The sequence below is a fragment of the Syngnathoides biaculeatus genome, chromosome 9, assembly GCF_019802595.1.
Source record: "Syngnathoides biaculeatus isolate LvHL_M chromosome 9, ASM1980259v1, whole genome shotgun sequence".
In the NCBI taxonomy this organism is placed as follows: domain Eukaryota; kingdom Metazoa; phylum Chordata; class Actinopteri; order Syngnathiformes; family Syngnathidae; genus Syngnathoides; species Syngnathoides biaculeatus.
The window spans coordinates 19602910-19616102 of record NC_084648.1 but is presented as its reverse complement, the minus strand read 5'-3'; the positions used below and the strand labels follow the sequence as shown (position 1 = coordinate 19616102).

At 45.8% G+C, this 13193-nt stretch overlaps 2 protein-coding genes across 2 annotated transcripts in view; one reads left to right on the top strand and one right to left on the bottom strand.

Moving 5' to 3' along the window:
• Positions 1 to 8075: 8075 nt before the first annotated feature.
• Positions 8076 to 12971, top strand: si:ch211-243a20.3 (uncharacterized protein LOC100151507 homolog). Its single transcript, XM_061828708.1, has 5 exons — positions 8076 to 8279; positions 8386 to 8583; positions 10320 to 10443; positions 10530 to 10659; positions 12448 to 12971. Exons 3-5 carry the CDS (start codon positions 10332 to 10334, stop codon positions 12734 to 12736), a joined length of 531 nt encoding a protein of 176 aa, XP_061684692.1. The 5' UTR covers positions 8076 to 8279; positions 8386 to 8583; positions 10320 to 10331; the 3' UTR covers positions 12737 to 12971.
• grin2bb (glutamate receptor, ionotropic, N-methyl D-aspartate 2B, genome duplicate b) overlaps positions 11578 to 13193 on the bottom strand; it is a 116002-nt gene continuing 114386 nt past the window's right edge. Inside the window, exon 18 of the mRNA XM_061828706.1 lies at positions 11578 to 11678. The gene's annotated coding sequence lies outside the window, so the exon portion shown is untranslated. The remainder of the gene's footprint in view (positions 11679 to 13193) is intronic.

The window sequence follows — 13193 nt, the reverse complement described above, 5'->3', positions numbered from 1 at the left end:
CGGCCATCTTGGTGAGGGAAAATTCTCCTCAAGATATTGTCCAAACGTTGAAAATACACCACAAACTTCTCATTTCTCAACCGATTTTCGTGAGGGTTACTTTATTTTCAACATCAAAACATGTACACAATACTTTTGTTAATATATAGCACACCTTTTAAGAAAAACAAGTTTATCAAAGGGTCGCACAGTGGAATAAAAACAGCAACAAAAAAGTCCCAGCAAAGAGCATGACCTCTGTCTTATTTTCATTCAAATTTGAAATGTTAAGAGAAACCCGGGCCTTAATATCATGTAAACACTCTTGCAATGGCGAGCGCAGTGTCAGACTTTTTAAGGGGGCTGCGATGCGATTGTCATTTACATAGCAAAAGAAAAGAAACACCGCGTTTCCTGAGAATTGAGCTGAGTGTGGGTCAATGGAGGAGAAATGAGAGAGGGCCAAAGACAGAACCCTGTAGCACTCCACGTGAAAAAGCAGTGGAGGACCCAGATTCAGCGAGGCAAGTCATCAGGATGTCATAATCCAAAGTACCGAAGGCTGCATGAAGTCAGATCTAACGCAGTGTAAACGTCACTATCGGTGAAAAGATGCCATTAAAAAGTTTGAAAATTGTACTATTAATACAGCAAAAAAAAAAAAAAAAAAAACCCCAAACAAATGGAAAAAGCCTCACCACATATCTACCCTGACAATTTAATTTTACTTTACTTTCGAGGCCAGGGAGTCTTCTACTTTCAACCAATATATACATGTATATACATAGCTGTATACAATAGTTATACGCATTAAAAATAAACAAATTTATACATATCTAGAAAATAACTACAAAATAAATAAATAGATGATCAAAAAACTTTTTTTTTTTTTTTTTTTTACTCATTGTAAAGGAAATCTTAAAGTCTTATTTCTCTCTCTCTTTATGCGATTCACCAAAGCCACAATCTGTCTTTTCTTGACAAAACTGGGGATAAACGTTTGCAGTATATGCGACTTTGTTCCTCCAACTTGTATTGTTGTCACCAAACACCACCCCGTGAGTCACCATTTTTTTCGGGGTTTTTTTTTTTTTTGACATTGGCTTTCAAATGTCTCAATTCAGACAGTCGATATCGCGTTGGAACATCATCTACAACATTACGGCGGTCGACGTCACGGGAAAATGTATCTATAAATGGTTCGTTTATACAGAGAAGAAGCTGAGCATTGGAACGGGTTGAAGCATTTGCACTCGCGACGGTTCATGGAAAATATTCACGGGTTTATGACATCATTTAGTGAGTAAGTTAAAGGGCCGCTGACATGCCTATAAAGATTCTAAAATGGATATTGTAATGAAAAATACAAATAACATTATTCACTTCAATGTTTATACGGAAAAATAAATATGAGCGGAGAGCGTGTCGTGCATGCGCAAAGCTCCCGCGACATCCCAGTGGCAGCCATATTGCTTGCTACGTCATCAGCAGACGTGACACTGGGACATTCGCTGTTGAAAACACGGAGTGGGACCTGCTATGGGAGATTTTCGGATTTTTCCGACGCCCTTTCTGACACGGAAGCGAGAAGAGAACATCTCACAATCGAGTGAAGTGACCGGGCAATATTAACCAATCGTTTCGAGCCATTTTTAGATGGTATGTGGATCACGTCTAACTTAACAACAGATTCCCTGACAGTATGAATGACAGTCTGTAGCGAACTCATCTGCGAGCAATGACAACACCGTAAAGCGGCCCGGCTTGGTGCCGCAATGAGTCACCTTAGCGCTGCGATGAGCCACCCCGGCCGAAGCCGTGATCGGCCGACATTCAGCACCCCTGACTTACGTTCGTGGATCTTTTGTTACGTGAGAGGATTACGTCCCTTCCCTACAACTATTGTTTTTTTTTAGTAGCTCTGTGGGTCGTGACCGAAAGAACAAGATCCCGGATACAAGTGGCCGAAATGAGTTTCCTCCGCGGGGTGTCCGGGCTCTCCCTTAGAGATGGGGTGAGAAGCTCGGTCATCCGGGAGGGGCTCAGTGTCGAGCCGCTACTCCTCCGCATTGAGAGGAGCCGGATGAGGTGGCCGGGGCATCTGATACGGATGCCCCCGGGACGCCTCCCTGGTGAGGTGTTCCGGGTATGTCCCACCGGAAAGAGACCCCGAGGACGACCCGGGACACGCTGGAGAGACTACGTCTCTCGGCTGGCTTGGGAACGCCTCGGGATCCCTCCGGAAGAGCTGGAAGAAGTGGCTGGGGAAAGGGAAGTCTGGGTATCCCTGGAGAAGCGGTAGATAATGGATGGATGGCTGGATAGGTCTATACACACCTAGCTGTCATTTGGAACCCACGAAGCTCTCGTCCTTTGCACCCCTGCAATCCATTTATCAAGCCGAACAGGGTCTTTTGGAAAAGTGTGAAGAGTAAATCCATCCTCCCGAGTGTTCGAGCAATATCCAGCAATACAACGAGCCGGCATTTTGGCTAACACGAAGGAACGACGAGCTAGCTTCCCGCAGGTAAAATTGCTATAAACACATGAACTTGTCCTAAATGTCACTTCCTGCCTCTTCTCCAAAACAATTCCCTCGAGAGGATTTTCATGGCGTGAGTTACAAAAAGCCATATATGTCAAAATCATGTTGTGTGGCTGCTTTTTTTTTTTTTTTTAAATTAAAAACATACTAAATATCATGGTTTTCGTGTCAGTAGACTTTTAAATTCCAATTTTCCCTGCGTACAACGACACTGCGGTAGCCCTATATGAGTGTATTTTCGCATAGGGATTTTTTTCCAGCCATTTAAAAGCAGAACTACATCCGCGTTTATAAATATAAAACATTGATGGGTCACAGTCTCAGTCAGGGTTGAATCCGGATTCTTCACGATTCAGAAATTCTCATAGACGGACTCAAATACGCTTTCATCTTGCGCTCGTGTGCCTCGTTCCACCTGAGGAGCGGAAACAGGTTTGTTTTTCTTCTCATGCGTTTCCGAACGCGCGATAAGGCGGCGAGAGTCCACACCGACCGGTTTCTGGCCCGTTTTGGGCTTGGGAGCGGGATTCCTTTGCTGCGACTCTCCGTCGACGGCCGAGCGGTCCAGAACGTCATAAATGGACCGAGGTCGGGGCTCGAGACTCTAAAAGATTTGTTTTTATGAGTCGAAGACGGACAAGGAACAGCAATCATGAGCGAAAGTTGCCGACGCGGCACGGCGCTACTCACGGCGTACAACGATGTGGAAGAAGCGGTTATTACACCCGCGGCGTCATCCTCGGGCTTTTCTGCTCGGCCGCGTTCTTTGTTCTGCTTTCGATCGTTGCTCGGATTGCCACATTTGGGAATTTTTTTTTTCTAAAATGTGCAGAAAAAAAACCAAAAAAAAACCCCCGCAAAACTTGTGGCTTGCTGACAACTTCAGTTTGAACCCTTGGCTGACGGGCGGCGTTTCGTTTAACCTTAGTCACTCAAATTTGCCCTTGTTGAAAAGTTCGTAATGCAAACAACATTTGAACGTGCTGTTAAAAACTTAACGCCAGATCTTACCCAAGTTCCTCTGAAGACATACACGGAGCTGACCACACTGAAAAGCAGCAACACACAATTGCAGAAGCCCACCGCGATCAAGTCTACGTAGTCCCGCATAGCGACGTCCGTGTAGCCTTCATCTGGAACGATACAACTTTTAGGACATATTTCAAAGCAGGTGTACAGTCGTTGTATGCAAGTAAAAAAAATAAATAAATGTGTACCTACAATCGCATGAGTCATTTACTTTCATCATGAATAGAACAAAAAAAAAATGCTTTTGTATTTCCACTTGGGACATAGTCATCATCAAATCGGTAACCATTTAATCATGGCAACAATAACAACATATTTTAGTCAGTTAAGGGAAGTGAGCAGTCTCGGGGATGTTTTCTTGGAATAATAAACCGGGCCCAAAATGCCGCTTTGCTACAACATTGGAACATTCCATTTTGTTGATTCATTGATTTTGTGCGCGTGCTTCCCAATGTCTGCCAGGATGGATGGAAAGTAACTTCCGGGCAAATGCCGAAGCGTTTGATCCGGTTCTTGGACCTCTCCGGTTAAGCCTAAATTCTTCAGAACTTGAATTTCGGCTCTCGTAGCGATGCCGATGACACGCGGTCGTTTCTGGAAGTATCTCCAGATGACTGCAGTCCAATTGAGGTGTTGTGTCATCGTCTAAAACAAATAACAAATAACTACAAGAGCCAAAATGTTCTCTCATGAAAGCACAACAAAATTGAATTGTTTTGGGAAACAAAGAAAAGAGGATTGTTGTTATTAAATACTTGGATTCACTATCATTCAGAATGAAAGGCCAAGTCCAACATCTTGGTGTTCTGATCAATTCTGACCGTCATACCAAAGCAATCAGTGTACTAAAACAGCCTCGTACCAGCAGAGGAACGAATCAAGAGTCACGGCTCGCATGTGCCAAGCAGACTAGGAGAAGGTGAGCCATGCTTTTATCGCAAGTAGACTTGACTATTGTAACGGTCTTCCGACCGGACAAAAAAAAAAAAAAGAGCATTAAACAACTGCAGTTGATTCAAAATGCTGCAGCTCGGAGCCCGACCACAACAATACCGGATAACGGTCAGCTTTAGAATAGATTTTAATGTTTTGCTACCGGTACAGTTCTGAGGTCCCGGGTTCAATACCGGACCCGCCTGTGTGGAGTATATATGAAGAGTTTGTTTTCAAAACGAGACGTAGGCATTTTTTTTTTTTTTCAGATTTACGAAACTCGCGCCAAAATTATCCATTCGGAGCTGGATTATTTCGGCGCGAGTTTCGTAAATCTGAAAAAAAAAAAAAATGCCTACGTCTCGTTTTGAAAACAAACTCTTCATATGTTCTACCCTTGCCTGCGTGAGTTTCCTCCGGGCACTCCGGTTTCCTCCCACATCCCCAAAACATGCAACATTTTTGGACACTCTAAATTGCCTCTAGGTGTGATTGTGATTGCGACCGTTTGTCTCGATGTGCCCTGCGATTGGCTAGCAAGCAGTTCGGGGTGTACCCCGCCTCCTGACCAATGACAGCTGGGATAGGCTCAAGCACTCCTCGTGACCTTCATGAGGATAAGCGGCAAAGAAAATGGACGGATGCTACTTGTCCACCCAGCCATCTGTTTTCCAATCTAAAGTACTAAATGGTTTCGGTCGCAGGTGTCAAATTCAAGGTCCGGGGGCCAGATCCGGCCCAGCATATATTTTATGTGGCCCGTGAGGGCCAATCATCGGTCAGCTTCCGTGATCCTTGTAAAAATCTACACAACAATTTCAAATTGTCATATGTCATAACTCGTAACATTGAGATATTACAAGCATTCTTGCGTTACCAAACATGAACGACAGTTGAACAGTTGTTTTCCGATTCCAAAACCAGCTCATTAATTTCATGCATAAATATGACGCGGCGATTAAAGATGTTTACGGTTTCACGGTCGTGACGGCCCTCCGAGCGAAACCGTAACTACGACGGGGCCCGCCACAATAATGACTTTGACACCCAAGTTTTCGGTCCTTGAACACGTGAAAAAAATGCTAACGGAATACAAACCCAGCGCGGCTCTGAGATCGACAGACTCGGGTCGAATAGTCCAACGCCGAGTCTGAAGCAAACACGGTGAAGCGGCTATTATGTTGCCAAAAAAAAAAAAAAAAAAAAAAAGGAATAAGTTGCCAACAGAGGTGAGGTCAGCAGCATGTGTCAATGTCTTTAAAACCCTTTTTGTCGTGCTTTTTAGATTACAATTTTTAAATGTTTTTTTTTTTTTTGCAGTGTACACTCTTTTAATTGTACTTTTTTTTCTGCTTTAAATGTTTAAGCAGTTGTTTTTAAATGCTTTTTAATCACATTGAGTGGCCTCGTGTATGAAATGCGCGTCCTAAGTAAACGTGCTTTGCTTAGCTTTGCTTTACTTACTGTACACAACGCCCCCCTCATTTCTAAGTGGAGCCAGGCGCCTCGCCGCTCATCCTCACCTCTCAGGCGCAGAAACAAGTACGCTTTGGCCGCTTTATACTGGCAATGGTATTCCCCTGAAAGAACGAGCGTTTTCAGCTGCAGCACGGCCCTGTGGAGCACGGGGATCTCTTGAGTCGCCGCGACTTCCTGCGTCGAAATCGGCCGGCGGCGAGGGTCGAAGCACGTCAAGACGTCTTTGCTCTGGTTGGCGGGGACGGCCAGCTCGTAATGAACGTTGAGATCTTCGCCCGTGATCGCCACGAAGGCCGTGCTGGGAAAATTTAATCCTGCGGGAGACGTCCAGTTTAAGTCCAATATATGATAATACGTTGACGAATATTTGCGGGTGGCTTACTTGGACCTTTGGTCCCGAAACATAAAGGAAGGAAGACTTGGAGAACCCAAATCAGCAGAGGAAGACGATGCCAATAACGTGGTGATGGCATATTCCTCAAAGGTGTTCGCGGGCCAACGTTGATTTTTCTTTCTTCTCTGGCGGCTCTCAAGTGACTCCGCGTTACTAAACTTCAGAAGTGGGACTTCCCGTTTCTGGGAAATGCACTTCTTCAAAATGTTACTTGCCCGATGAGAACTCGCAGCAAGTAGACTGCCCCGATAATGACAAACAACCAATCAAGATGCGGGAAAGCAGTATGGCATTTTTTTTCTGGGGTGGGGTGTACAGGCTATACTTTATCCTCAGAGCTACAAAAAGTCCTCCTCGTGGAGGGTCCACATGCCGTATCCTTTATTGTCCGTGACCCGGTTAAAGAATCCAAAAGCAACCGCAATCCGATTATAGTGCCGAACTCCCAAGTTGTGTTTTCTCCTGATGTTGTGTCAATTTGTATCACTTTTACAGTGGAAGACTTTGGAAATATCCATTTGTATTTTTTTTTCTTTTTTTTTTTTTTGAACTTGTTGAAAGCACAGGTGTCAAACTCGAGGCCCGAGGGCCAGATCGGGCCCGCAAGATCATTTTTGCGGGACCTTCCAAACCAAATCAAAGTCAATCCATTGCAGTAAATATTTTTCCACATACTATATTAGTGCGTGCCTCCCAGTATGTGTGTGCGTGTGTGACGACACGGGCAGAGGGTGACAAATGGCCGGTCACTAACGCGGACCAGCTGTGGATGGCGGTGAGATTCCGTCACCACAATAGTTTTTGTTCTCTGAGGCGGGGCAGCGCGTTCCTCCGTTCCGTTTCCGTTTCCTCCGCGAAACACTTTGCGCCGCTTTGGAGGCCGACACACCAACTTGAGTTAATTGTGTGTTTGTGTTTGTGTGTATCGGTGGCCAACTGTGATCTCACCTCATGTGATCTTGCACGCCATGAAAACGCACACAAACACAGATATCAAACACTGCAGTCACATCTGGACGCCAGTTTGATGCAAGTTAGCGACGCAATTTGACACTGCACGTCAACTGTTTAACGTTTAAAAAACGTGAACGTGTTGAAAAGTGTTAAACGCAAGCCCCAACTTAAAAGGGACAACTAAAACGAGGGGTTTTGAGCTTTCATTTTGTCTCTTCACATAAACATAAACATAACATAACAGCTCTGAGGACGGGGGTTCAATTCCTGGGCCCGCATAGGTGGAGTTTGCATGTTTTCTCCGGGCACTCCGGTTTCCTCCCACGTCCCAAAAACATTCAACATTAATTGGACACGCTAAATTGCCCCTAGGTGTGATTGTGAGTGCGACTGTTTGTCTCGTTGTGCCTTGCGATTGGCTGGCGACCGGTTCAGGGGGTCCCCCGCCTCCTGCCCGATGACAGCTGGGATTGGCTCCGGCACTTCCGCGACCCTTGTGAGGATGAGCAACTAAGAAAATGGATGAAATGACAACACAAATACAGAATATGGATTTAGTGTCCTACATGTATATGTTCATATTCCATCCATGTTCTTAGCCACTTATCCTCACAAGGGTCGTGGAAGTGCCGGAGCCAATCCCAGCTGCTATTGAGCAGGAGGCGGGGCGGAACCCTGAACCGCTCGCCAGCCAATCGCAGGGCACATGGAGACAAAGAGCCGCACTCACAATCACACCTAGGGGCAATTTAGAGTGTCCAATTAACGTCGCATGATTTTGGGATGCGGGAGGCAACTGGAGTGCACGGAGAAAAGCCACGGGGCCGGGATCGAACTCGGGACCTCAGAACCGTGAGGCCAACGCTTTCCAGCTGAGCCACCGTGCTGCCTTGATGTACATATTTCTGGTTTTAATTCCACAGGTGGTTGCTGGCGGCTGATAAGTTGCACAAAGCCTCTCGTGCAGTATGTTGTTATTCATTTCTTTGGCATGAATGGATGAAGGTTCAAGAATCCAATTTGTGGTTAAAGTGTGCCTCGTGAACTTCATCGTGCGTTACGGAATTTGAAGGTGCACGATATCGTCTCCGGTGGCTCACCGCTTCGCTGCGAGGTGGAGCGGCGAGTTCTCAAGAGGGAGGACGGGCTCCGCTCAGGAGGAGTCAAAGTCGGGGAGGCGAGCGAGGCCTCGCCGCAAGTCTTTTTCCGAGCTCAGAACGGAAAGCGACGTTGACGGAAAGAAGCTTACAACTGGGTGACGTTTGAAACTGTGAGTATGTTTTTATCTTATTAACGTTGTCGTCATCTCAGTCTCGGCTGCAAATGACGCTTTCAAGGCACCACGGCACTCGGAGACTTGATGGTGAGAACGCGAGGCGACATGTTTACGCCAGATGCGAAAGACGTGAATACTGAACGCTCATTTTCACAATTTTCTCTCCATCTTCATCTGCCTATAAATGTTATCATACCTTCCCAATGAGTCAGCAGATCAAGAAGGTCCAGCGTGCGTGATTCAAACCGTTGTGAGGATGTGTGCACGAGCTTCAGCTCAGACCTGCGGGGATATGTTTTTTTTTTAAAAGGACAAGATATTAGAAACAGTTCTCAGTCTAATGCACTGCAGTATCACAATGACACACACGCACACACAAAAAGCAATAAACCAAAGAAAGAAATGAAAATCAAAACAGAGCATTGTTATTTTTGTGAGCGACCACAAAGTTACTCCTGCGTTAGATTGCGTTGCTCATCCAAATTGAACGAGAGGAAAGATGTTGTGAAACAAGAGGAAATCCTGATGACCGTTACGAGGTCGTACACCCACGTCGCAAAATCACCTGACTTTTGTTTACGTCGCCATATTGCCGGTCAAGCTAAGCATTGCTAATATACTTTTTATAGCACGACGGCCAGAGTCTTGTGCGATACAGTTAGACATTTAGAAGGTGAAACTAAACGAAGGCACGTGGAAAAATGAGATAAACTCGGCATAGAGGACCCGTATTTAATGCCGAAATCGATGTTTTCACCAATATGAAATTGGACTGGTGATTCGCTTCCGCTTGTCTTGGACAAGTGGATCTACACGTGGATCTGGTCAGTAAGTCGTCGAGATATACACGGGAAGAGTTTAAAAGCGTAGAAAAGTCTGGACGCATACAAATACTTTGTTGCTGGATCTGTTCTCAATCAGGAATAAATCCCACATGGCGACGGGTTGACAGCTCGTCAACGCGGAAGCGTATTGCGGCCACACGTTAACCTTTGCCAGAATCCATCGATCTTTTCAGCTCGCATTCAATACAAATACCAATATTTAAATAATTGACCCCTGGTCATTGGTTGGCCTCGGGATCCCTCCGGAAGAAGTGGCTGGGGAAAAGGAAGTCCGGGTATACCTCCTGACGCTAGTTCCCCCGCGACCCAACCCGGAGAAGTGGTAGAAGGTGGATGGATGGATGGATGGATGGATGGGTGGATGGACCCCTGTTTTTTTCCACAAACTCACATTCATTTTTTAAAAAAAGACGACACAGTCATCTCCGCGGAACGTACACGGAAGCGATTGCGGCCACACGCTAACCTCCGTAAACCTCTGCGACAGATGCTTTATTTTTAATACGCATTGTTCTCAAATGAGCCAACTTGGCATTGTAAATACTTTTCGGTCATTTGAGATTGAGAAGAAAAATTCCAACCTGAAATGAAGCGATCGCTACACAGGTGTGAGTTTATTTTTGTCGGACGCCATCCGTCACGTTTAATTGCCGAAATCCATCGATATTTTCCGGTCATTTCAGCTGCTATTCCATATTATGACATCTTTGAATATCTGTCTCGTCTGTCGTGACAACCAACAGCATGACATGCGTCGGGTATTCTGATTTGCAATTCATAAATCGGCCACCGACTGGCGCTATTTCACCTGGGATCGACATTTGAGTTGTGTTCGTTCATCCAAAATGTGTTCTGCTCTTGTGCATTCTTTTTTTCTGAGCGTAGCGTCGGCCGGCCATGAATCCGCACTCGTTGGTGGTGCTGGTGGCGGTCGCCGCGGTAACGGGGGCCCATCCGAACAACGAGCAGAACGAACCGGATCACGGGCACTGGAACTACAGAGAAGGAGGTAGAAGGTCACGGAAACAAGTTACACGGAGCGTCCGCAGCGAGATGTCGCGATCTCGAAGTTGACGTTTGTGTTTGTCGTGTCAGCCGACAGAGTTGACGTGGCGTCGGTGCGCAGTTTGACCAAAGTTTTGGACGCGTGGGGCAAAGGCATTTTCAAGGAAATCAAAACTTTGCTGCATTCCCAACCCAACGCGTTGCTCCCTGACTACTCCAGGTAACTTGAAATACTGAGTCAAATAAAACGGGAGGGGGGGGGGGGGGGTCTGCTACATCAGTTTTCTGGTCAAGGTGATAAAGCGAATGGTTCAGGATTTTTCTAGATTTTGGCAATGAGGAGGGGGGCAAATCCCATCCCCACATTCAGAACCATTATTTGTACAGCGCATTTCATACACGAGCTAACGCAATTTGAAACAAATAGATAAAACATTTAAAACAGGATAAAAACCACAAATGACAAGTTTTGTTTAAAGTACATTTAACCGCGTACACTGCAAAAATATGATTAAAAAGTAGAAATACTCTAAAAAGCATGAGAAAAATTTTAAAAACATTCCCACTTGGGACTAACCTCACCTCTGTTGGCAACTTATTATTATTATTATTATTTTTTTTGGCAGCATAGTAGCTAAATGCTGCTTCGCCATGTTTGCTTTAGACTCTGCGCGTCCCTATTTGACCAGTCAGTCGATTTCAGAACTCTACTGGGTTCGTATTCCATGAGCACTTCTTTCACGTATTCAGGGCCAAAACCATTTAGTTCATTTATAGAACTTACAGAACTTTATCTATCTATTCTAAACCTGACTGGAAGCCGGTGCAAGGACTTTAGGATTGGAGCTACATGCTTTGACCGCTTTGTTTTGGTCAGAACGCGAGCTGCAGCTGTTTAATGCTCTTTTTGGGAGTCCAATCAGAAGACCATTACAATAGTCAAGTCTACTTGAGATAAGATAAAAGATAAAAACAAAAGCAAAATAGTTCTTTAAAACAGTTGCTTGTGGGTCAATAATGTCATATGTTCACAAACTGGACCTTTAGAAAGTGGAGGAAAACATTTTTTTCCAACACAGACTTAGAAATGTTAATATTTTCGCTGGCGGAAACACCCCCTGCCCCCACTCACCATAATTGGGGAGCTCTAAATTGTCTGTAGAGAGGAATGTGGCCGTGTCCAACTCACGGCGGGCCCATCTTCACGCCCAAAGTCGACCTCACCTCGGATCCTTGACCCTAACGATGGATGGATGGATGGACACTCCTGTAGTACGTATATTGGCATTGTAGTTGTTCAGGCTGCAGAACCCAAAGCTTTCTAAGCACTTCTAGAATCAAACCTCATAGGAGCAGTTATTAAAACCGTGAAAACATGCAACCCACAAATATTGATAATATAGAGTATATGGCTTGGGGGGAAATGCATTTAAAGAAAGAAAGAAAGAAAGAAAGAAAGAAAGAAGTCGGCCATGTTGAATTACAAAAGTCAACAAGTGAGGATTTCGGCCTCGAAGCTCCACGGGAACAGTAAATAAATATGTAAATAAATAAAATGAAGCACGTTTGCACAGCTGACCCAATGTTTCCTCTCAGGGGCTTTTATTGCCGACGGCCACCGACAAACTGCCATCAACGTAAAGTAAATTCGGTTTAATCCTTTCTCAAAAGATCGAATCGTGACAGTCCGAATACTTTCCAACTCATCCGTCCCATATCTACAACGCCCGTCCCCATTCGGGTTTGAGCCTAGTCACGTCGGACCGGCGCCAGACCTCGCACTCAAGGCGGACGGCGGACACCTCGCCATTCGCTTACGGGCCCGAGAACACACAAATGTTCACATCCATGTTCGTAGCACCGCTCAGTGGGAATCGAACCCACGCTTCCTCCACCACACTCGGGCGGTGGAACCGCGACGCCATCGGCGACTTATCGACGTTTGACTGTGCAATGTACAATAGCGATCAGAATTAGCGGTAACGGCTCCTCCGGCCTCGCCCCGCAGGGTGCGTCCCCTGTCGGAGACCATCGACGACCTGTTCACAGAAGTCTCGGCGCTGCATCGGCGTATCAAAGAGCTCTCCCGTCGCCTAGCAACCACGCAACCCTTCCTCCGTCGCCATGGCTACCGCGAGGAGAGGCTCGCCGACGACCCGTCTCCGGTACGTCAGAGGCTGACAGGTGGAGAGGCCAGCCCGGCCCGCGACGGGAGCGGCGCACGGGCGAGGGTGAGGGGGAGGCGGAGGAAGCCGCTTCAGAACCAGAGAGGCGGGCCGGTGCACGGTCGTGGCTAATTTTGGAAAGCTTCGGACTTTGCAAAAATGGCATTTTACAAATCCTGACCCTGATTGTTGTGTAAATACTACAGTGCCAGACATGTTCAGAATTTGAGATGTAGTTTCTGCTCCGGTCCTATTGTTGTATAAACATTTAGAACTGTCCAATAATCCCGTTTTGGCAAGGGAAAAAAATCTGCATGTCCATCAAAACAGCATCATTGTACTCCGTTAGGCTGACGTTAAATTCCAAGAGAATTTGTAAATAAATGATGGTAACAATATGTCCAATGTGAAATTAACGGATAACACAATGCACATCTCATATTCGCACTCAGCGTTTGTCTCGATGGGATTCGACGGAAATCAGCTGGGATAGGATCCAGCTCTGAATGGAAGGAAAAAAAACGGGTTGGTGTTCTACAGCCTTTGCCTGCAAATGCACGGATGGCTGCCAATAAAAAAACAAAACGAA

Excerpts from the sequence above, each read along its gene's own strand:
- si:ch211-243a20.3 (XM_061828708.1), top strand. The coding sequence starts at position 10,332 with ATGAATCCGCACTCGTTGGTGGTGCTGGTGGCGGTCGCCGCGGTAACG. Across the intron at positions 10,444-10,529 it reads CTGGAACTACAGAGAAGGAG|CCGACAGAGTTGACGTGGCG; the intron begins GTAGAAGGTCAC and ends TTGTCGTGTCAG. Across the intron at positions 10,660-12,447 it reads TTGCTCCCTGACTACTCCAG|GGTGCGTCCCCTGTCGGAGA; the intron begins GTAACTTGAAAT and ends CTCGCCCCGCAG.